Source organism: Elephantulus edwardii, unplaced genomic scaffold, assembly GCF_000299155.1.
Source record: "Elephantulus edwardii isolate Elephantulus edwardi_28Jun2011 unplaced genomic scaffold, EleEdw1.0 scaffold00080, whole genome shotgun sequence".
NCBI lineage: Eukaryota > Metazoa > Chordata > Mammalia > Macroscelidea > Macroscelididae > Elephantulus > Elephantulus edwardii.
Window position 1 is genome coordinate 4,538,076 of NW_006399830.1, and position 24,597 is coordinate 4,562,672.

At 54.5% G+C, this 24,597-nt stretch overlaps 1 protein-coding gene across 1 annotated transcript in view; it reads left to right on the forward strand.

Annotated features, from left to right (window-relative positions):
* The first annotated feature begins 203 nt into the window (after positions 1-203).
* The window catches only part of GRID2IP (glutamate receptor, ionotropic, delta 2 (Grid2) interacting protein), a 38,953-nt gene continuing 14,559 nt past the window's right edge, over positions 204-24,597 (forward strand). The window contains exons 1-7 of the mRNA XM_006889624.1: positions 204-611; positions 11,620-11,774; positions 20,285-20,533; positions 20,671-20,756; positions 22,261-22,330; positions 22,768-22,862; positions 23,147-23,330. Coding sequence (XP_006889686.1) covers positions 204-611; positions 11,620-11,774; positions 20,285-20,533; positions 20,671-20,756; positions 22,261-22,330; positions 22,768-22,862; positions 23,147-23,330 — 1,247 coding nt within the window. The remainder of the gene's footprint in view (positions 612-11,619; positions 11,775-20,284; positions 20,534-20,670; positions 20,757-22,260; positions 22,331-22,767; positions 22,863-23,146; positions 23,331-24,597) is intronic.

The window sequence follows — 24,597 nt, forward strand, 5'->3', positions numbered from 1 at the left end:
GGCGGGAAGATTCAGCCCCAGGCAGGAAGATGAATGGAGGAGAAAGAGCAGACAGGCCCCAGCATTATCCGCCGGGAGAGGCAGAGAGAAGCTAGGCCCACGCCGGAACATCTCGGGGCCCGCAGGGTGCATCTCCAAGGCCTTTGTCTCAGTGGACAGCACTGCTGTTTCTCCCCTTCCCCAGCTGTGCTGCAGGTGCTGTCATGCCGGCCACCAACCAGGGCTGGCCGGAGGACTTCGGCTTCCGGCTGGGCGGCTCCGGGCCCTGCTTCGTCCTGGAGGTGGCCGAGGGGAGCAGCGCGCACGCTGGAGGGCTGCGGCCAGGGGACCAGATCCTGGAGGTGGAAGGCCTGGCCGTGGGCGGTCTGAGCCGCGAGGGGCTGGTGCGCCTGGCAAGGCGCTGCCCGCGCGTGCCCCCCAGCCTAGGCGTGATCCCCGGCCCCGAGGGAGGCCCTCACCCGGGATCGGGGCCCACGGCTCCAGCCTTTCGGGCTTCGCGCTGCGCCCGCGGCCTCTGCCTGGGCCGCGAGCTGCTGCGCCTCGCTGGCCGCAAGCGCCCCAAAGCTGTGCACAGAGAGCGCAGGCGCAAGGCGCAGGAGTTCAGCCGGAAGGTAGGGCGTGCGGGGGCGGGGCAATGGTGGAGTGGGCGGGGAATGGGGCGGGGCAATGGTGGAGTGGGCGTGGTAATGAGGATGGGTGGTCCATGCGGCTCTGGGGGCGGGCAGCTTCCCTGAGAATTTAGTGGAGCATGCGGGAGCTGAAGACCCTTCCAGAAGCCGATTTACCACAGTTCTAATAATATCCAGGCTTCAGGTGCTTGGACCTGTGAAGGTATTTTTTTTTAATGCCAAATGCATTAAATGTGCCCCTTGATTGAATTTACATGGCATGTAAAATCTGCACGGTAATCACTACCATGATTATATGTAGAATAACAGAATATATATAATCTAGCATAGAATGTAGTCGTTATTGGGTGTGCTTGAGTTGATTTTAACCCACAGCAACCTCGTGCGGGAGCAGAGATGCCCCATAAGGTTTTCTTGGTGGGGGATTTGAAATCTCCAACCTTTGAGTTAACAGCTGAGTCCTTAGCCATCTACCGCTAGGGTTCCCTGTAAAATTTGTTCCAGATTAACCCACGTTGTGTAGCATTTAATGAATTCTTGAAATTTTTTTAGTGATGAATAAGATTCCATTGTATGAATGAACTATATTTTCTTTAGCCATTTCATCCATTGGTGGGTATTTGGGTTGTTTCTGACTCTTTGTAATTGTAAATAAGGCTACAATAAACATAGGTGTGAGTATGCTAGTTTATGTTGCAGCTCTCATATTTTGGGAAGATATATTTAGGAATAGGATTGCTGGATCAAATGGTATTCTTTCTAGTCCCACCTTTTTTTAATTTTTTTTTTTATTATTTTGTGTGTGTGTACCGTCAAATCAAATCTGACTGGAACAGGAGGAGATTGCCCCTCCTTCTCCAGTGGAGAATCTGGTGAATTTGAACTGTGTACCTCTGGGATTGTAGTATAGCTTCTTGCCACTAGGCCACCAGAGCTCCCAATAGTCCCACCTTTTTAAGGAAGCGTCATGTTGTTTCCATAGAGGTTTTACATTCCCACACATTTCCAAAGTTGTGTGTAAATATTGATTATAGCAGACTGTGCCATCTTTCTCCCTTGGAGTGGCTGGTTGAATTGAACTGCTGACCTTTTGGTTAGCAGCTCAGTGCTTGATGCACTGTGAACCAGTGCATTAAGTGATAACTGCTATTCTGACTTCTATCACTAGAGATGATCTCCCGCTTCGTTGTTTGTTCCTAGACCTGATATAAATATAAGTGCACAGTAAGTGTAAGGTTTCTGATGCCGGACTTCTTTTGCTCAATGTAACAGCAGAGTTTCTTGCAGGCTGATGTGTGTAGTGGTAGCTCTTATTCCAGTGTCTGTTATTAGAGTGATGTTTTCTTTTTAAACAGCCACACCTGTTTATACCTTCAAGTCAATTCTGTCCCATGGCAGGCTTCCATCAGACTTCTGAAACTATAAATCTGAATGGAAGCAGACTTCCTTTTGTCTCTTTTGGAGAAATTGGTGGATTCGAACCATCAGCCTGCCCAACACTTCATCTGTTTCAAGCCTCCACAAACCAAGAGCCAACGCTGCCTTGTAGAGCAGTCTGACTGGCTACAGAAGTCCTGGTTTGGATCTCCTGGTTTGGCACCCCCACAAACACCCCAAATCTTCCAAGGACATTTTCTTTCAGACTCCAACACAATGAGGGCTCTGAGCATTATGAGTAGAAAGTAAAGGTGTCCCTGAGAACTCTAACTCCTGAGCCTGATTTAGTCAAGGCTCCAAAGGGTTGGAAGCCTGCATCACCTGAGAAAGGAAAATGTGGGCATGGGGAGTGGTGAGACTGGGCCCATAGAAGCAGCATTGGCAAGGGGAGCCTAAAAGGAGCTGGCCTCAGGCTACAACCCCAGCTAGCCTCTTATTGGCAGAAACTTGAGGCATCTAGGGGACAAATCCAAGAACTGCACTGGGGAAGGAAAGGACATCTCTCCTCCCTCAGGGCATCTGCCTCTATGTCCCCATCCTTCAGGGCCTTCAGATGTGGTCTCCAGGCCCTGATTTGAGTGAGACTCAAAGAGAAGCTCAAGTGAGCTTGATGTGATCAGGAACGAGTCTGGAGTCCAGGCATGTTCTCTGTCTGCCCAGGACGTAGCCACCATGTGGAGGCCTACGGTCAGTGTCTGCTGATGACTAGGCCGGCTTTCCTTGCTCTCCAAGGAATGGAGTTTCTTGGCAGAGCATGGCCACAGAGTGCAGGGTGCCCAAGAAATAAACCCTGCAGTGAATGTAAGCTTGCTGTTTTCGGATGGGTTCTCCAGAGAAGCAGGACCAATGGAGCTTGCATCTATCAATCAGGAGATTTGTTTTAAGGAAATGGCTCATGTGCTTTTAGAGGTTGGCACATCCCAGGTCTATAGGTCAGACCTCAAGAGCAAAGCATTTGGGAACACAAGGTTTCAGTCCACTGGCTTCTGAGACAGCTGGCCCCAGAGTCCAAAGTGGGCAAGTGCAGCAGGTCACATGTTCAAGTCTGGAAGCCATGAGCCAGATAGCTAAAGCCAGACAAAAAGATCTCCAGTTTTGCCAGCGTCTCTAAATATATCTTCAATGCAGATGCCATCTCCAAGGCAGCATTGCCATCACTAGATCAGGCTGATCATACCTTTATAGAACCACTTCTAATCCTGCCTCATTAACATCATAGACGTTAGGATTTACAACATAGGATTGTGGCCATGTTGGCGCGCAATACATCATGACTGCTGTAACAAACACCACCAATACTTTGGTGACTTCTCATGCCAGACATTTCTTTTTCACCCACACAGTCTTCTGAAGGACTGGACAACTCAAGGACAGTGGATCCCAGCACGAGGGCTCAGCATTTTGACATCTTAGTTCTCGGTTGTTGGGTGTTCTCAAGTTGACAACAGTAACCCTATCAACAGCTCTATGACTCCTCACAGGATATCTTACAAGTTCTCTCCTGGTTCTATAATCAATACTACAAGTGGCTGCCTGAACAGACAGTCCAATTTCAGGATGCTGGCTCTTGGGAAAGGCTCTCTCTCAGTCAGTCCTGGAGAAAGGGCCTTGTTTCCTTCAGAATCTGTAGGGCCAGCATTTCGTGTTGGTCTTGATGTTTCCAGTTCCTTGGTGTCAAGGAATTTCCCAAGTGGAGGCCCAGATCCTAAAGGACCCACTGCATTCATGGTGATAATTTCCCGGTGGTCTTAAAGTCCCCTCCCCAGCTCTGGATTTACTTCCCTTTCCTTGTAATTCTTGTGAGAAAAGGTATTACAGACAACCCCCTATGGAAACTCTCCTTACATTAGATTGGGGGCTTTCATTCTACCCTTAATCCTTTTGTAACTATTTATCAAGGGGATCATTACATAGCTACCACATTATATTATAGCATACTCTATTTTGGGGGCACAGTTTAATCTATTACACTTCTTCACTTCAGCATGAAAAGCCTAGATTCTCCAGGGAAAAAGATTTGTTAATTCTCTAATTCATAGTGACTCTCATGGACTGAATTATTTGACCCAAAATATGTGCCGAGTATGTGGCTGTGAATGGTTGTCAGAGTTTGTAATGACATGATGTGGCAGTTATATAATGATGTAACCATCCCTATGATGTGGTCAGCCCTGATCTTATTCGAATGGAATACAACATACTTAATTTGGTTACAGCCTTGATCTGAGGTAAGAGGAGTTTGCCTGGGGTGTGGCCAGCATTAACTTTTATCTTACAAGAGATAAAGTGAGAGAGAAGTTAGCAGAGAGAGAAGGACCTATGACCATCAGAAAAAGACCCAGAAACAGAACCACCAGATTCCTGAACTGAGAAACTCAGAGAGAAAGCCTTCCTGTGGAGTCTCAATTCAACTCAGCTCAGCTCAGCTCAACTCAACTCAACTCAGCTCAACTCAGTTCAGCTCAACTCAGCTCAGCTTAGCTCAGCTCAGCTCACTACTCAACTCAACTCAACTCAGCTCATTGCTGACCCTCCATTGGGTTTCCAAGGCTAAAAATCACCCATCCTTCTCCCTCAGAACTGCCAAGTGGATTTGAACTGCCTTTGGGTGAACAACACAACTCTATTTGGACTAGGCCACCAGGGCTCCTTTCCCCCCTGACACCAGTACCCTGAATTTGGACGTGAAGCCTCCTAAACTGTGAGATAAATCAACTTGTGGTATTCTGTTATAGCAGTGCTAGTGAACCAAGACAGGAGCCCTACAGGACAGATGGAACCTCTGAAGGCCCCCCCCAGGCTAACATCTGTGTGGAAGCATCTTTTCCCAGTGGAACTGGCTAGTAAGGTTAGCCCACTAACCTTGTAATTAGTAACAAGATGCTTTAACCACTACACTACCAGGACTCCTTATAGAAAGGGAAAAGAGCCTGAAAATATTATACAAGTGTTCTTAAGTATTTCAAGGAGGAAAAGATTGACATAACTCAATCAGTGCTCATTGTCCAGAACTAGTCATGGGGCTGCTCCCAAAGCATGCTGGGAAATGTAGTCTTTTTGCGTGTCTGGGAAGGAGTGAAGAACTGGGGATATGGATGGAAGAGTTTGAATCACTTATTGTTATAGCTTGAACTGTGTTCTCCAAAAGCAGGTGGGGTAAATCCCAATTTGTATGCCTTATGGTTATAATTCCGTTTAGGAACAATTTGTCTTTGTTACATTGAGCTAGATTGTTGTTATTCCTTCTGAGTATGGTCTGAACCCTATTCTGTGCCATGCTCACAAACTCTGACATGCTTGAGCCCATTGCTGCGCTCACTGTGTCAGTCATCTGGTTGAAGGCCTTTCTCTCTTTCGTCAACCCTTCATCTTTCCAAGCATGAGCCCCTCTCTAAAGAACAGCCTGAGCTAGCACCATGTGCAAAATATTTAAGAGGAAACTTCATCACCCTTGCATTCTGCCTGTCCTTTCTCCAAGGGATAGCTGTTCATGGGATGTTTAGCAAACATCCTTGGTGTAGAGTATGTCTGGAATCAACCTCTTTTGAAATAGAAAAGTGATTAAACAAGCAAGAAGAGTTGGGAGGATATAGATGCCAAGCCACATGGAGCTCTTCAAGGAACTGACAGAAAAATTGAAGACCCAGGGACCCTCCACCAAGTCAACAGAGCCAGAAGTGTTACTTGAGAGCTGGTGCCCTGAATTCAGACTGCTGGCCTCCTACACTGTGAGAGCACAAGCTTCTGTTTGTTAAAGTCTCACATTTGTGGTATTTTAGTTCACTGATGGATTGATGAGGGACACCATCAGAAAAGGCCAGTTGTCAGAAAGGACCTCGTGTTTGGTAAGGTAGAGAGAGAAGAATGAGAGAGACCCTTAGTGAGGTGGGTGGGCCCAGTGGCTGCCAGCAGACTGTAACATACCCTAACGGGGAAGGGAGTGCAGGACCTGGCATCGTTACACTCTGCCATAAACGTGGTCACTAACAGCAGCAGCAACACGGACAGCTGCCATCATCCCAAATGACTTGCCATTAACCCAGTGGCCTGTCCCACACTCTGTCCACGCCCTGGAGGATCAGAGGGGGCATGATCTGAGCCCCCAGCGAGCATGGTGACGAACAGGTTAACCGTGGCGCTTTCTCTGACAAGTGGAGTGAAGGAGTGGTGAATTCTGGTTAGATCCTGCCATGCACCCCCCAAAACTGAGCGTGAATAATAAAAAAAGGCTGCTTCCGGAAGATCAAGGGGCTGGGTTGCTCCCTCACTGGTTTCTGACAATCAGCCCCCAGGTTCTCACCAATACCCTTCCTGCCCCAGTTTTTCACCCTTGAAGTACCTGGTATTTAATAAAAAATCCATTAGTGCCCCGTGTTGGTGCCTCTCGCTTAGATGTAGGTTGAGATCATCTGGGTAAGAGCTGACACCGAAGCTACACTGTGGCCCAGGCCCCAGGAGGGAGGAACTATTTTTTCCTCTTTCTTACATAAAGCCTCTTTCCAGCTAGCCACGTTCTTGAAATTGAGGCTGCCTCTGGCTCAGATTCTAACACCATTAACCCTCCTTGGTAAGGCAGGTGCATGAGGAGGGGGTGCCTGATGCTGTTGCCCAAGCCTCCTGGACCCACCAGGAATGAAGCAAAGGCCAGGTGACCTACAGGAAGTACAATGAGATGATGGCTGACTCCTTGCTGCTCTTTGTTTCAGTTCAACAAAGATTCACCAAGTGGCCATGGTGTGCCAAGCCCTGTGCATGGGGCTGCACGGGACAAAGACCTCAGGCCTGGGGCTTGGGCCATCATATCTAGTGAGGAAGACAGGTACAGACGGGTGTGTTTGTATGTGTGTTAGGAAGAAGCCTTGGGGACATAGTGGTTAAAACATTTGACTGTTAACCTCAAGGTCAGTGGTTTGAACCCAACCTCAGGTTTAGTGGTTTGAGCCCACTAGCCACTCCACAGGGAATAGTTCAGTCAGTGTGCTTCTTTTTTGTTTTTATTGGGAAAAACATAATGGGGGTACAAGGAGGTGAGGGTTGGGGGCAGAAGGGTGAGGATGGGCAGGGATGCGGTTGCAGAGCTGCACAGTTTGGTTGGAGGGGGGAGCAGGTGAAGGAAATGAAAAGGATCCAGTGGGGACCAGATGCCACAGGGGAATGGTAAGCATTTTGCAATGGTATTTAAACCAACTGTCTTTTTGATTTGGGAACTGGATGCAGACTCTCTGGCTTCTTCAGGCTGAACAGGAGCGTTGATGTGAAGGGTGAAAGCGAGGACACTTTATCACCTTACTCTTGGTCTTGGGTTACAGCTGCTTGCCTTCTTGTTCTTTTAGAAGATATTTTCCTGTCATTTGCTCCCCTCTGGACTGCAAAGTGTTTTCCCAGGTGGGTCCAGTGGGGATGGCTGATTGAACCCAGAGGCTCCATCCTCCTTTGCTTCCTTAGCTGGCAGTTGTATTTCCTTTTTGTCACTGGCACTGGGTTCAGGGTCAAGTCTGGAGTAAAACTCAATGTTAAGGTTACCTATAGGAAAGGGAGCAAACCCATTCCTCCTTGGAAATCCTTGCATTCCTGTTGTTGAGCTTCGATGTTCACTGAAGACCAGTCATCAACTGTTTAACTGTTCAATTATCAATAAACAGAGGTCTGTAGAAGGCCATAGTGGCCCTGCTCCAAGTGGTCCCCTGCTTCCGCAGTTCACCACGTTGTCTCTGCCTCCACGGCCCGTCAGGGTGCTTCTTAAAGATTTGCAGCCTTAAGAGCAGTTCTACTCTGTCCTGCCAGGCGTGAACCAGAATCCACTCGACAGCAGCGGATTTATATTTTTTTTTTATTTTTTTTTCTTTTCGGATTTACATTTTAGTTTGTTGTGTGTGAGAAGTGCTGATTGGTGCCATGAGTTAAGAGTTAGGCTGCTAACTTCAAGGTTAACGGTTCGAACCCACCAGCTGTGCTGTGGGAGAAAGATAAGACAATCTGCTTCCATAAAGAATTGTTGTTATTGTTGTTGTTATTGTTCTGTGCAGCCGTGGAAACCTAGGATGCAGCAATGCTGTGTCCTTTAGGAGAGCAGTGAGTTGACATCAACCCAACAGCAGTGGGATTGGTGCTGTTGTTGTTATGTGCTGCCGAGTCGCCTGCGATTCATAGTGACCCTAGGTTGACAGCTCTGAAGCCTGCCCTCTTCTGAGCCAGTGTCACTGACTCCAACCCACCTACCCCCATAGCCCCAGTCACTGTGTCAATCCATCTCATCTGGAGTCTTTCTCTCCTGTGCGTCCATCCATCCTTCTATGATGTCCTTCTCCAAGGTCTGTCCCTCCTGACCACATGCCCAAATTATGTAAGACTGAGCTTCAAAATCTTAGCCTCCAAGGAGAAACATGGTTTCACCCTCTCCAAGACAGACCTGTTCATTCTCTTGGCAGTCCATGGTATGTTCAAGACTCTTCTCCAGCACCTCATCCTTAGTCATTGTCCAGCTCTCTGACGCATTGCAAGTAATTGTGAAAGAACCCTGCTTACACAGTGGGTACAGCCATGGAGTACTCACCACAAGGTCAGTAGATCTAGTCCACAACCCATTCTTCAGGAGGAAGATGAAGCCATCAGCTTCTGTGAGGATCAACAGCCTTCCAAACCTCTGGGGGTTTCTTCTTGGCCGACAGAGATGCGATGACTTAGAAGCAGCAGGTGCTGGTGGAGGGTTTGGTTTTTTGTTGTTAGACACCAGCAAGCCGACTACGCCACATAAGGACCCGGTGAACAACAGACATGAGCCTTGCACTGTCTGCATTGTCCTCAGGATGGCTAACACCCTGCGCTCGTTGGTGCAGGCACCGTGTCCCTCCAGCCTGGTGAGGGTCTTCCTCCGACCTTCCGCCTTTCCCGGGATGACGTCTTTGTTTCAAGAACTGGCCCCTCCTGATAACAGCCAAAGGACGTGAGACGAAGTTTCACCATTCTTGTCTCTAAGAAGCCTCCTGTTTGCACTTCCTTCCAGACAGATTTGTCTGTTCTCTTGGTGGTCCGTGGGATATTCAGTGCTCTTCTCAATACCACAGGTCAAAGGCATTGATTCTTCCTATTTATCATTCAATTTTCAGATGATGAGGAAGCAATTGAAATGACCTTGGCTTGGTTCAAGTGCAACGTAGAGTGAACATGTTCATCCTGGAAATGACAAAAGCCAGTATTGCAGACTACACTCCTTAGATACACTTCAAGACAGGAATTGAACCCTCACCCTCAGGATACCTGTAAAGTGCGCAGTGCCCATCTGCACACTCATCTACTGGCCAAACCCCATTTCCGTGTCCACCCGGGCTTCTCTGGGTCGCTGTGCCTGGATTACCAACAACTGATCTGTAAACAAAGCCACTGCTAGTGCTTTGATCACAACACACAGTGACCCTGCAGGAAGGAATAGACCTGCCCCACCGGGTTTCCAAGACTGTGCACATTTACAGAGTCACTCTCATTCAGCTCTCTCCCTCCAGGGGCTGGTGGGTGTGTACCAGTGATCTTGAGTTTAGGAATCAAGCGTTTTAAGCACTGCCTTAGCTGTCAAGTGTTGCCACAATGCGGATACCACAAGTAAAAGGCATTAAAAAAAGGAAATTAACTCTCTTGTAGTTTAGAAGGCTAGAAGTTCAAACGCAGGCTCCTGGCTCTGGGCAAGGGTTTATCTTCTTCTCGGTTCTGTTAAAGTCCTTGTTTCCCTCCGTGTCTGTGGGTCTGGTGTCCCTGGGAGAGCTCTGTATGTCTTGTCTTTGCCTTTGTCACAAAAGGAGCATCCCAAAACAGCGACCAGGTCTAAAGGATGTGCTCCGCCCGTCCGTCCTGGTGATACTTACATCCCCTCTCAGTTTGATTCCTCAACCCTTTTACCTCCCCAAGGTTGTCACAGGCCACGAACTCCAACAAAGAACTTGACGTCAGATCAGGGCTGTGAAGGGCCTAAGGGTGCTGTAATTCCACCCTTCATCCTCTTGAGACTGTGTGGTTCATCAGATCATAGGGGACAAGGGAGGGGGAACATCACTGCAAAACTACCACATTACACCGTGTGTGGGCTGTTGTTGTTGTTCAGTGCCATCGAGTCAGGTGCAACTCATACTGACCCTATGAACAACAGATCTGAACCGAGTCCTGTCGTGTGCCAGCCTCACACTTCCTGACACACTTGAGCCCATTGTAATGTTATCAAGTGCACTGTGTTAGCCCACCTGGCTTGGGGTCTTCTTCTCTTTTGCCATCCTCCACCTTCCCAAGCATGATGTCCCTCTCCCAGGAATAGCCTCCCCTAGCAACATGCCTGAAGTGTGTGTCAGTGTAGCTCTGTCATGCTTGCCTCCAAGGAGCCCTCTGGCCGTATGTCTCCAGGCCCTGCATTTTCTCTTGACAGCCATGGGATAGTCAGTACTTTTCTCCAGCATCACAGCTCAAAGGCATCAATGCTCCTTCTGTCATCCTATAGGACACACAGAAGGATGGGAAGCTCATTTCAGCCCATGGCAGCTGTTGTAGCCCCAGACCTCCTTGGCTGGCACACAAACACAAAGAAGACAAGAGCCTGGAGGAAGAAATGACAGCGTCAAGATTCAGGGCTAGGGATTTTTTGTGGGCTAGAAGGTTCTTCGTGGGGTTCTTTCTCAGTTACCTGTAGGGTGGGAGTGTAGGATGGTAATAAATCGTCACTAGTAATTACAGATTTCCTGGTATTCACTGGAGCTCTTTACTTGAACTGATTCACAAGGTTTGTAACAAGTACTCTGCAGACTTGTGTCCGGCTCCCCTACGAAACCACCACAACTGACCTGACAAAGCCACACTTAACTTCTCAGGGCTCTGGAGGCTAGAAATCCAACAGTGTCAGCCAAACCCTGCTCCCCCCCGAGTGGTCCCCGGAAGGAGCTCCCCGTCTCTCCTAGCCTCTCATGGTTGAGGGCATCCTCCGTGTCCTTGGCTCTTAGCTGCATCAACCCCTCGCTTCCTACTGCTCCCCATGTCTGTCTTCCTTTGGCACGTCTCTTTGTATCTGCGTCTTCTCTTTTTACAAGGACATCAGCCCCATTGGATTAGGTCACATCTTCCTCTAATATGGCCTTGTGGTAACTAATTACATCTGCAAAGATTCTGGTGGTGCACTGGTTACATACTTGGCTGCTAACTGAAAGGTCACTAGTTTGAACTCACTATCTAGTTGTTCCATGGGACAAAAATGAGGCAGGCTCCTCTCTAAAGACCACAGCTTTGGAAATCCCATGGGAAAGTTCTACTCACAGGACTGTAAAGTTACCAGAGGGAGCCTGTGGTAGCCTAGACGGAAGGAGTTGTGCGGCCAACCCAAAGGCACGTGGTTTGAGTCCACCAACTGTTCCATGGGAGAAAGATGAGCAAGTCCTGTGTGATCTGAAGCCTCTGAAACCCATTGGAGGATCAGCTATGAGTTGGGATTCTATGGGGTGATGTCACCTCCCATGTGGCAAGGACAGGGGTGAGTGATTTCCCATGGCACAGCCACCTGTCATTCATTGGACCCCTCTCGCAGGTGGATGAAATCTTGGGGGACCAGCTAACAGCCAAGGAGCAAGTGTTCACAGCCCTGAAGCAGTTCGCAGCGGAGCAGAGAGTGGATGACCTGGTCTGGGCGCTCACCCTGGCGCTGCCCCGGGAAGCCCACGGGCCGCTCCTGGACAACCTCAGGTACTTCCGTTGGGGGGCTGGTGCACGTGGGCAGGCAGGGGTGTCTTACTCAGAAATGCTTGGCCAGGAAGGCAGCATGGACCAGATCTACCCCAACACCCATGGAGTCCCAGAATAAGGGGTGATTGTTTTGGGGAGTACTTCAACTCCTGTCCTTTGGGCATGTTCTCAGGAGGGACTAGTCCATGGAGAGAGACCTGTGTTTGAGGAGGTGGGGTGATCAGAAAAGAAGGTGCACTAACGCCTGGCTCCCCCAAGGGGCTCCCACAGCGCCAGTTGTGAGAGTGGTGCAGGCCGGGCGCTTAAAGGGTTGTATTGTCCCTAACAGTGACAATGTCTCAGTGTCCCTGAGAGGCTGCACTATGGTTCAAGTGGTAAATGTGCCCAGATGGTAACAGAAAGGTTGGGGGGTCGAGTCCACCTCCAAAGAGGCTCCTGGTTCTGTTCCCGACAGTCAGCCCTGGAAAGCCTGGGCAGTGCAGTTCTAACCCTTAGCTCAGGGCAATAATTTTGACCATAAACATAACCACCCCCCCAGCCTTTCTTAGATGAAACCATAGTTTAACTTAACTAGTAACAAAGATCTCCATTAAGCATTAAGCTCTTTAGAAACCTGTCTGCATGGAGCTCTGGTGGCCTAGTGGTAAGGTAAGGAGTTGCGCTGCCAACTAGAAGGTTGGAGGGTCAAATCCACAGCCACTCCAGGAAGGATGGGCGTCTCCTTCTTTGATTTGTTGTTGTTGTTAAGTACCTTCGAGTTGCAGGCGACTCATAGCGACTCTATGAAGGAGACGCTTGGTTGCCTTTCATCCTCTCTCCAGGTTCATAGGGTTTCCTCGACACAAGCTATTATGGAAGTGGATGCCACTCCTCCTTCCAAGCTTGTTTTAATCGGGGAGCTCCACCCCACTCTCTGTCCGCATTGGGTTGTTTTTGTTGTTGTTAAGTGCCATTGAGTCGCAGAGGACTCCTAGTGACCTTATGAAGGAGAGTCCTCCTGGGAAAACCGAGTGGAGGCTCAGCTCTGGGTCAGTTCCGATTGGTCTGCATGGGATCCGAGTGACCCCAGAAATGCGAGGACTAGCTGGGACGCTGGGGGTGGGGGACAGCTGGGGGTGGGGGGCAGTGAGTGCGTGCTGACGAGGGGGAAGGGCGCGAGGAGGGCGAGCGATGAGCCCTGTAATCAGCGTCAGCAGGGCGCACATGCAGACAGGCTGAAGTGGGGTGTTCTCAACAATAACCCAACACTCACCCAGCAGGAGCGGGGCTTGCAGCAACCGGTCAGCCAGTGTAAGTGTTCAGACCAAAATAATCATCATCATCATCTTACAGTGGATCCTCAGAAGTGGCCCCGGGAGCCTCCACCCAGTGCTGGCATTCCTGCATCCCCCCCAGACCCGCGCGCTTGGCGGGCTTGGCTCCGCTCTGCGCTCCGCCCGCCCCCACCCCTCGCTGCCATTCACCCCGCGCCTGCCCCTCCCTCTGGGCCTGGCCAATGTCAGGGACCGCACTGGTCACCCTCCCCGCCCCCCAAGCTCGCGGCGCTGGGCTCTGCAGCGGAGCGGAGAGGCCACCATGAGCTGCTTGGGGTGAGTGAGGGAGTGCCCGGCTGGGGCGATCCGGAGACCCAAAGTTCTTTTCAGAGCGACTGTGGGATGGTGGCCGCGATACCATGATACCATCGGCTTTAGGGGTTGAGGGTCTTGGGGCGGTGACAACAGACATCTCCCCCATCCCAACTGGGCTGGTCCGGGACACCACCAGCTCCAAGATTGGGGATCCCCCACTGCCCGCTGGTTCTTGCGCTCATTCCGGGTCGGCCTCCAAGACAGCCGGTTCCGTCTGGCCTCTCCTGGTCACAGTGTGTCCCCAGGTGGCCAGCAGCCCCGCCATGCGCTTAGGACCGGCCCTGGGGGACCGCTTCCCATCACAACCCGTTTCCTGCCTGGGAGCGGGAACCCTGGACACCTGGGGAAGCAGCGTCCCCGCGGGGCCCCTGCGGCGCTGACAGAGGGTGTTGAGCAGGCTGTTGAAGGCTTGGCATCAAGTACGACAGGAAAATTGGGGAGGCTGCTCTGGGAGGGGGCGGCGCCCAGCTGGGCTTCCTGGGAGGAGGGGGTTACCCTGGCAGCGGGCCTCAGCCAGCCTCCTGCTAAAGAGGGGCTGCGTCCTGAGCTGGGGACAGGGCAGTGGGGAGGCTCGGTGCCAGCCGCCCAGCAGTCAGGGAGGGCTTCTCGGAAGCCGTGGACCAGACAGCGGCTGGGAGACCGCAGGCAGCGTGCCAGGTGGAAATGCCTCAAGGGCAGTCCCTTGGGTTGGACATCCAGCAGAACAGATACCCCACTGTGAGGGGACAGCGCCTCACAAGCCAGTGTCCCCAACACTGCCACACTGTGAACCAGCCTGCACAGTGGGCACCCCACGGAGCAGCAGCCCTTCCACCAGCTCTGCCCACCCCAGCCCTCCAACCCAAACCCCAACACAGAAGCCCTGCAGGGTGGGGCAGGGGTGCCCACAGGGCTCCCAAGGCCCCTGTTGCCCCTGCAGAGCAGCTGGGAGCTTTGGTTAAGCCACACACTTAACCACTGTGCCACCAAGGCCCCTCAGCTTCAGAGAGAAGAGATTTAAAGGAGAAATCGTGTGTGTAGAGGATACGAGGAGAAAGGTGCTGATTTCAGGACTTAACCGAGAGGCAGAAATACCCTTTCTTCTCTTCAGACCACAGGATGACCCCGGGGTGGTCCTGGGGGAGGGCAGCGAAGCCACAGAGTGGCAGTGTCCAGCACAGGAGTCGCTGACCACCTGAGGCTATTTAAAACAAGCCCTGAGTGAAGGAGAAGGAAGTTAAGGAGAGAAGCCCAGGTCACCTCCCGGGCCATGTGTGGCCAGCGGCTGCCTCAGTGGGCACCTCCATGTGGCAAAAGGCTCACTTGAGGGCATTGGGGGCAAGGGGTGCAATGTGGGTGAGGGAGATCAAGGAACACCTCAGCTGGGAGCTCAGCCACTGGTAAATGCAGTGAGTCCTGCTTTGCAAAATCTAATCTGGGTCTGTCCCCCAAGGGGTCCCGGTCTGATGAAGTGATAAAATGGCTTTCTAATTAGGGCAGGCCAGACAGTTTGGAAAGTGTGACTTGGCCAGGAGGGACCGCAAAGCCACGTCAGCTTTGTGATCCAGGCAGGTGGGAGGATTTCAGGGAGTCAAGGCGGAGGGGAGCAGCAGGCGTGGGAAGGAGCCTGGACTTGGAAGTCTGTCGGGGCCCCAGGACCACCCACTGGCTGTGTGACCTTGAGCAGGGGGCCTGGCCTCTACAGTTAGTCTGTAAAATGGGGCTGCTCGCTCCTTTGTCTTCTCAGCAGCAGGGAACCACATCAGAGCTCCATCCGATGTAAGCAACCTGGTCTTTGCCCCATCGCTTCTGCCCTGATAGGAAGTACCTAGGCCCCCATGATCCAGATGTGTGGGGAAATGTGTGAGACCGAGGGCTCCGGCAGTCTCCTTCCTGTGGTTTACAGCCTCTGGACACCATCTGGAGGGGTCAGCTCCGAGTCGGTCTGCCTGCACAGCAATGACTGACCTTTTGGACAGTGGTGGTTTGCTCAGAATCCCTAGAGTAAGAACATGCATGCTTCTCAGAGCCCCAAGCCCCACCACTCTCTGCGAATCCTGACTCACCTAGGACAGACTGGCCTTGCTGGATGGCTATGGTTGCCATCTTTATGGAGGGGGATCCTGTGGCTTAGTGCTAAGTAACTGCACTGCCATCGTAAACGACCATGGTTCAAATCCGCCAGCTGATCCACAGGAGAAAGATGGGCAGTCTCCTCCTGCGTGATTTACTGCCTCTGAAAACCTGCTGGAGGGTCAGCTATGGGCCAGTTCTGACCCACAGCACTCACAGCAACGACCACCTTTATGGACGCAGACTGCCCTGTGGCGGTTAAATGCAGTCAGCCGCTGGCTTTGAACCACAGACTCTGGTTAGCCGCTGAGCACTTTAAGCATTGCTCCAAAATAGCGCCAACCCACACACCATGCCACTGCCGTGACAACCCTCCACTGGGCTTCCGATGCTGGCAGGCTTTGCGAGAGGGGCCTACTCGTCTTTGTCCCTGGAATGACTCGTGGATCAGATCTGCTGACCTTCTGGTTACCAATCTAACATGGAAAGCACTACACCCCAAAGACTCCTCCAGACAATGCCGAGTGGCCCCTTGGGGGACACAATCACCCAGGAGAAGCACTGCCCCAAAGTGGCCTGTCTGCCACAGTGCCCTCTCCTGGGGTCAGGCCAGCTGCTGCCTGTGTGCGCTCCCGCCCACCCTAGGCTGCCTTGGGCCCCCTGGCTGCCTGACCCAGCTGCCCGCTCCTTGCGCCTTCTAGTGCCCGTGGGCACCGCCCCTGCGGCAATGTGCTGGTTGGATCTGGGGACCTGAGGGAGTGTTTGCTCCTGCTGGCACATCCTCTGCCCTGGCAGAGTGGCCAGTCTCCCTGCCCGGGGGCCAGCCCAGTTCTGGAGGCTGAGCAGTGCGGCTGTGCCAACAGCCAGAGATGGCTTGGTGGCGCTGGAATGGCTGCAGCCCTGACTGTGCCAGCAGCTGTGTGCGCTGGGCGGGTTCCAGACACTAGCCTCCCATTGTTTGGGGGGTCCTGCTGCTGTCCGAGGGGAGGGTGTTCACACTGGCACCAGGAGCTGGGGGTGCGTGGGGAGTGCTGAGGGGATCAGGTCCACAGAGTCCTCTGTGCCGGGCGATGCAGGAACATCAGGCAGGACCCAGCACACTGGGATGTGAGAATGTCCAGGAGTGGTGCCTGCCTGGGTGAGACCCTGGTTCCCTGTCTGTCTGAGCACCAGTCACCTGCCTGGTGAGATCCCAGACAGGAAGCCAGAGGACTTGTTTTGATAGCCCGGTGAGGTGACCCATGGAGCCCCACCCCCAGAGGGCCGGAGACTTGCTGTCCTTGGGTCCTCAGGCTGCAGGTGCAGGGTGGGGATCCCTCTGCAGACTCCTCCAGCCAGAAGTCAGGAACCAAATCAGGACAGAGCAGAGCGGGACCCCTCTCCCGGGACGCCCCTTTAGCTCTCCTCCCTTGTCTTTTCCAGTAAGACATGCTCCTCCTGAAGAGGTCCGCTACTCCCTTGTCCCCCACCTCACCACTCACCTCAGAGGGAGTCTTCCCACCTGGCCCCCACCCCACTGCACCCATCTCCCTCCTTGCCCTCCTGCTCAGCTGTCCTTTGCAGATCTAGCCACTTGTCCTTCCGGCCCCTACGTCGGAGGTCCCTCAGGCGCCCCCTTCTCTTACACCCTGAAACCCCAGGATGCCCACTGCTGTCAGGCGCGGACTCAGCCACTGACCCCTGTGCTCACGGGCCCCTCTCCCGGCCCTGCTATCTGCTTGGCATCCCCACCCCTCAGCTGGAGCCTCCTTCTTTGCCACTCCTGGCTGAGTCCTTGTCGTCCCCGAGCGCCACAGCAGCCCCCGGCGGGGAGCCCTGGAGAGGCTGCGCCAGGGTCTCTGCAGCGGGTGTGAGGGCCCAGGACTCGGGGCCGGAAGCAAGACGCCGGGAAAGGAATGCCCGCTCCAGTCAGGGGTGTGGGTGTGCCCCAGGGTCCCCCGCCTCCCCCCACCTCCGGCGGGGCGGGGCCACCCGGAGGGCGGGCGGGGTTGGGCAGAGGCGCGTGGAGTCGCGGCGCCTCGCTCCGCTCCCGGTCGGTCGGTCCTTCAGCACCTGCCGCTCTGCGGTCTCGGCTCCAGATGGGGAAGGACCAGGGCTTCTCCCGGCACTTTCGGTAGCTTCTCCCGCGGTCGGCGTCCCCGGGAACCCCCGGGCTGAGGGGGGGTGGGGTTGGGCCACGGAAGGGCTTTCCTGCCTGGGGTGGGCACCGATCCCGCGACTGGGAGGGGACTGGGCATGCGGCCTTCAGAGGAGGAACAAACAGCTGGTCCTCTTGCATGGGGCTGGGCAGGACGCGCAGGTGGCAGAGGCTGGGGTCCGGGAGCTGGTGAGAATTTGGCGCAACCCTTCCAGAGTTCAGAAGACGCTACCTCTGTCCCCACTGTCGCTCCCCCTGGCCGACGCCACCCCCACGGCCGGGCATCTTGCTCCCTTCCCAGGGTTGGCTCATGAGCAAGGGTGAAGTGGACAAAACTGGTGGGCACAGGGAATGGATATGGAATGAGGGCCCCAGCTACACTTAGAGGAACTGAGACAGAGAGGGGGCCTGAGCCTGTGTGGAAGGTCACTGTGTGTCCCTGAGAAGACTGTGTGGCTTTATAGTCCTGTGAGCATAGCAGCGGCAGTGGTCAGCTACCCTGGTGCCTGGTCCTGCTGGGTCAGGGTATCACAGGGGACACGTGCTGGATGGCAGGACCACACTGAAGGCGTCAGGAAGGGCACCTGGCTGGCCCAAAGCCTCATCTGTGACTCAGTCCCAAGGTGCCAAGCAGAACAGGGCGATCTCCCATTCATGCAGCTGGGGCCTCCTCTGGGTCCCCCTGCAGGTAGGCCCTTTCCTGGTCACTACCGGGAGGACCAGCTGGTTCTGACCTAGGCTGGAATCAGGGACCAGGCTGACGTTCTCTCAGGGTCACAGTATGACGTGGACCAGACAGTGTGAGGCGAGCTGGAACCCACACTCAGGAAGGAGTGGAGAGTATCCAGACGGGCAGATGCGGGGTTCTGGCTTCCAGACCCAGCATCGCCACCTGGGAACATGCCTGACTCTGGATCTGCCCTATCACTGCTGACTGGCTGGATGTGCAGGCGGGGATGCTCCCTGGTGACCCACAACCCCCAAACGTGGAGCAGGACTCATTGGGGTGACGGGCAGAATCTGGTAGGGGCATCTGCCCATCCTCAGGGAGTCACACCCCATCCTCCCGGCATTCCGCCTGCCTGGTCTTCTTCCTGCCCCCTGATGGCCAGTGGGACCACACAGTGGTAGCTAGATTCCAGTGGGCTCAGGCCACTGCAGGAGCCCTGGTGGCACTGTGGTTAAGCTCTTGGCTGCTAACCACAAGGTTGGCAGTTTGATCCTACCAGCCTCTCCTCCAGAGAGCACTCTGGCAGTCAGCCTCTGTGAAGAGACCCTGAGTCGTTCTGCTGTCCTTCCTATGGGGGGGGGGCTGTGAGTCACAACTCACGTGATGGCAGTAGGTTGATTGACAGCTAGGCTACTGCCCCTTCCCCTCTGTCCTCCCCCCATGCCCATGGCACAGCTTCTGGGTACACAGGACAGAGGAGGGGGCCCTGGGATGCAGCCAAGGAGGACTCAGCTGTCCCACTCAGGGTTTCATGATCACATGGCTGACGCTCTGACCCTAGCTTCACCAAAGCCACCATGCCATGCTGGACACGAGGGGCCTCTCTGAGCCATGGTTGAGGAGTCCAGCAAGCTGCGTACTGGCCCAGGGGTGCTCCCGGCCCCATCTCCATCTTTCTTCTGTGTCCCTCCTGAGTATAAGTCCTCCACACACTTCAGACATGTTATCAGGAGGGACTGGTCCCTGGAGATGCATCATGCTGGGAGAGAGTCAGCAGAGATTGACAGAGTGGTCACACCACTGGACTCAAACACCGCAGCAGTTATGAGCATGGGAAGGACCAGCCAGGCTGGTTCCACTGTACATGGGGTCACCGATTTAAATCAACTGACAACACCTAACAAAATGCTACCCCCTGACGTCACTGTGGCTCACAGCTGGGGACCAGCAGGTCGGTCCTCACCCTCAGCACCCCAAAATTTCTCAAAGGAGAGCTCTGACAGAGTGATAGCTTGGGGGGGGTCTATGCACAGAGGATGGTACCAGCCTTCCACCTGCCCTTCACCATTTCTGGGTGAATCCTTCAAAGGCACGACAGCCCTTCTGGTTTTAAACCCCAATGTCTGGCTGCCATAGTGCCTGCTACAGATGATAGGGTGGGTGCCCCAACACCCCGAAGACCCAAACCGAACTCCCGCCACTGACTGGATTCTGATTCACAGTGACCCTGTAGGATGGAGACAGCTAACCTATGGGCTTCCTAAGGCTATGACCTCCACAGCAGTGGACGTGGCTTCTCTCCCACGAATGGGTCAGAACTACCAGCCTTGACGTTAGCATCCCAGTACTCCACCTACTGTACCACCATCGCAGGGCATGGGCTAGGGAGCCGGTGTGGTAGGAAGTCCCAGTACAGCAGAGAGAGCAGGGACAGTGGTCCAGGTGGCTCTAAACAGCCGGACCACTGCACAGAAAGGGACTCCTGACTCCAGCCGGGGCACTGGGTCTAAGGATGGGGTGGGGAGCGCCGCAGAAAGACCCAGAGGCAAATTTTAGGATGACCCTGGACAGGCTTGATGGGGGGCTGAGGCCCCACTGAGGAGGCTGCAGAATGAGAAACTTTTAACAGGTGGAGGGATCCAGGCACCACGGCCATCCTGTGGCCCCCGCTGGAGAGGACACTGGGGCAGCCAGTTCCCAGCGGGGCTCCGGGCGCACTCCAATGCTGTGGTCCCCCCTACAGGATCTTCATCCCCAAGAAGCACCGGGCGCGCTTCGACGAAGTGGTGTCGCAGGGCTTGCTCGGGAAGCTGTGCCGCGCGCGGAGGGCGCAGGGCGCGCAGAGGCTGCGCCGGAGCCGCAGCGAGGAGCGGCCCGAGCGCCTGCTGGTGTCCACGCGGGCCAGCGCCCCACCGCGCCGCCCCGACGAGCCGCCCCCGCGCAAGGCCTCTTCGCTGCTGGGGGGCCGCGCCGGCCCAGGGGGCGTACGCAGGTACTGGGCCCAACGGGAAGGAGGGCGGAGGGCACCGCGCGGAGGCTTCCCAGGGGGAGGGCGGAGAAGTGCCTCCATTTCTCGTGCCCCACCTCAGAGCAGCAGGCTGCCCTCACCACACCCCTTCTTCTCCGTAGGACAGTCCGGGTGTACAAGGGCAACAAGAGCTTTGGCTTCACTCTGCGCGGCCACGGGCCTGTCTGGATCGAGTCTGTGCTGCCCGGTGAGAGAGGGGAGGGCCCAGGGCAGGGAGAAAGCTCCCGGAGGATGCGCAGTCTCAGGAACCTGTGGCCTGTGGCCCAGAGCACCGTTTAAGCTTCTGCCGTCGCCCCCAGCCTCTGCCATGGGGGGATTTCGACTTTCCGCAACCCTGTGGATCCAGGAGGACTGTCCCGTGAGGCGTCCAGTGACTCGGAGCATGTCACACACCAGGTGTCACCACAGGCAGTGGTGGCTTGGTGGTAGAAGTCTTGCTTCCCAAATCAGAGACCTGGGTTCGATTTCCAACCAGTACATTATGCTTGGGAGGGTGGAGGGACAGCACAGGAGAGGAAGACCCTGGCTGAGACAGATTGACTCAGTGACTGGGGTAATAGGTGTCAGAGACAATGAGGTTGGCTCAGGATAGAGAAAGGTTCAGAGCTGTTGTACATAGGGTCGTTATAAGACACAGGTGACTCGATGACACATAACAACAACCTCCCATGTGCCACGTGTCTGCCACTGGAGTCTTGTGTGTTGCTGTGGTGTGGCATTTTCAGACTAGGAGGAGAGGCCTGACAATCTATTTCTGAAAATCAGCCAGTGAGAACACAGCTGTCACAGCAGTCCAGCCCAGGGACTTGTGGGGATGGTGCTCTCTACTCCATGCCTTTTAACATTGTGCGTGGGGTCATCAGAAGTTAGGGGCAGTCACGAGGAATGAGACACAGAAAACTCTCCCCTCATCAGATGTCAGCCAGGTGGGAGGTCGGACCCTCAGGGCTGTGCAAGTGAAGAGTGAGAATTAGCTGCTCACCTTCCTCCCAGGGTGAGCAGGAAGACTGCCTTGCTGTGGGCACCCTGATATGGACTCCTTGCTCTGGGCACCCTTCTGTGGGTGCCCTACTATGGGCACTGCTGTGGACACCTTGCTATGGCCGTCCTTCTTTGGGTGCCCCGCTGTGAACTCCCTGCTGGGGGTATCCTGCTCTGGGCGTCCTAATGTGGGTAGCCTGCTGTAGGTGCCCTGCTGTGAGTGCCCTGCTGTGGGCACCTTGCTGGGGACACTTTGTTGTGGGCATCCTTCTGTAGATACCCTGCTGTGGGCACTCTTCTGTGGTTCCGTGTTTTCAGGGTGATAAACTCATCAAGGACTTGAGGATTGATGAGGTGGGGTCAGGTTGGTGTGTGGCATGGACTTCATGCAGGTGGAGGTGGGGTGGCGATACCACTCCCGACCCTCTCCTCGTCTGCTCTCCAGCAGCTGGGCACTGAGAGTCCAGGCCCCTCTGTGTGGCCTCCATGCCAGTGATGCCCCGGCCCTTCCTAGGGGGTCCCTGCCTGCTTCCAGAGGTGGAGATCAGAGAGGCACGTGTGTAGGGTCTGCTGCTCTGAGTTGAATTGACTGTCTTTTGCCCCTTTTCTGTTCCTGGTAAAGCAGGAACACGACATCTCCCAGAAGAGACGCGGAGGTTCAGAGTGGACCCCACCCAGCTGACCGCCACCATGTCCTCTCTTTTCTCCAGGGAGCCCAGCTGACAATGCTTCTCTCAAGTCAGGAGATCGGATACTCTTCCTTAATGGGCTGGACATGAGGTCAGAGGTCATTGGGGACACCAAGCTTGATGATAAGTCTTCCCCCAAGACCCCTGCCACTTGGGGCACCTAAGCCATGGTCCCTAGGTCCTTGAACCAGTTGGTTTCTGGGAGCTGTCCCTCTTCCTATGAAGACTCTGAATCTGTCCCCTACCCCAGCTAGGCACCTCAGCTCATCCTTTGCCACAGGAAATACCTGTGAGGTCCCAGCACATGCTAGGGACACAGTTGAGAGGACTGTCTGGGATTTGCCCTTGACGGGGACATGTCCTACCTATGGGTACAGAGACTGAGCTCCTTCTATCCCCAGTGAACCCAGCTGGCCCCAGACCCTGGCTGCTTCTCCAGGCCCAGTCAGACCCTGGCTGTGTGGCCTGGTCAGTGGCCATGGGCCAGGCTCATCCTGGCCGGCCCCCTGGGCCAACTCTGCTTGGCAGGAACTGTTCCCACGACAAGGTGGTGTCCATGCTGCAGGGCAGTGGCGCGATGCCCACGCTGGTGGTGGAGGAGGGGCTTGTCCCGTTCGCCAGTGGTGAGACCCCCTCACTCAGCCGATTTGCAAGGACCCTGAGGCCCTGGGATGGGAAGGTTGGGGAAGCGAGGAGGTGAGTCAGTGCCTGCTTGAAGAGCTGAGGCCTGCAGGGGGCGCTGCTGTCCCTCCACACCTGCAGTTTCCCTTCTCGCATCCCCACAGGAGCCACTTCCAGTACCTGCCTTGTCCCCACATGTGAGCAGCAAGAGTACCTCCCAATGCATGGTGCCGTGCCTGGCCCACATGCCTGCTCACCTGTGCCCTCTCACCTCTGCTCCCCGCAGACTCCGACTCTCTGGACTCCCCCAACCCATCCTCGGCGCTCACTTCCCTGCAGTGGGTGGCGGAGATCCTGCCGTCCAGCATCCGAGTCCAGGGGCGGACGTTCAGCCAGCAGCTGGAACACCTGCTCACGCCCCCTGAGCGCTATGGCGTCTGCCGGGCCCTGGAGAGCTTCTTCCAACACAGGTGGCAGGCCGTAAGGGGTGGGGACCGCATGGTGGCCTAGACACCTCCTGGGCTCTCATCTCGTCCAGCTGCCCCTCCTGGCTCCCTTCTCGCAGGGGTGGGAGTGGGCACAACGAGCTGATACCCACAGCAGGACCAAACTCTCCTGCAGCTCTGACACCTCCCAGCCAGGTGACCCAGCAAGTCCCACAGTGGGGTTTAACTCCCCTTTGACTTTAGACATGGCGCGCCAGCACAGGCAGGCCTCGTCTCGCTGGGCCCAGATGATCTGCACCCCACAGGTGCTTTAGACAGACCGAAGGTTTGCTGCAAAGCTGGGTACAGCAAGTCTGTTGGCATCTTCTTCCAACAGCACGCGCTCGCTTCCTGTCTCTGGTCCCACATTAGTCATTCTCCCGTTTCACACTTTTTCATCAGCTATTTCACACCTAACAGACTCCCACCCCAGACCCATCAGGTCATCAGGTCAGTGCTGACTCATGGGGACCCTGTAGGGTTTCTGAGGCCGTAAATCTTTAAGGGCAGACCTCCCAGTTTCTCCCTCAGAGGAGCCAGTGGATTCAAACTGCTGACCTTTGAGATAATAGTGCAACACTTAAGGCACTAGCCCACCAGCGTCCTTGTTAACAGGTTACTGGTGGTTGTTAGGTGCAGCTGGGTCTGTACCATGCACACCACCACGCACAGCACCACTGTGAACAGCAGAGCTGAGCCTGGCCCTGCCCTGCGCCGTCCTCACAATCTCTGATACACTCGAGCCCAGTGTCACAGTCTCTGTCTGCGTCAGTCCGTCTTGTTGAGGGTCTTCTCTCTCTCTGACCCTCCGTCTTTCCCAGCATGGTGTCTTTTTCCAAGGTCTGGCCCCTCCTGATAACATGTCCGATGTAGATGAGACAAAGTTTCTCCATCTTTGCCTTTAAGGAGCACCCAGGGTGCACTCGCTCCAAGACAGACTTGTTTGTAACTCGGAGGTGCACGGGATCCCCTCCTCAAACACCACAATGCAGAGGCGCTGGTTCTTACCTCACCCTTGTTTATTGTCCGATTTCCAGCACATGTTCATTGTTCTGAGGAGCGCATTCCACATGAGTGTCACTGTTCACCTCAGCAGGCTGGCTGTTGTTTAGATGCGAGGTGATCCCTGGAGTGGGTTCAGTTCCAGGCCTGAAGAGTGTGTGAGGGCCACAGTGGGAGGCAGGGGACAAGCTCCAGGCCTGAGTCAGCCACCTTCCATCTGGTCTCCGAGGCTGTAGGGCTTTATAGGAGG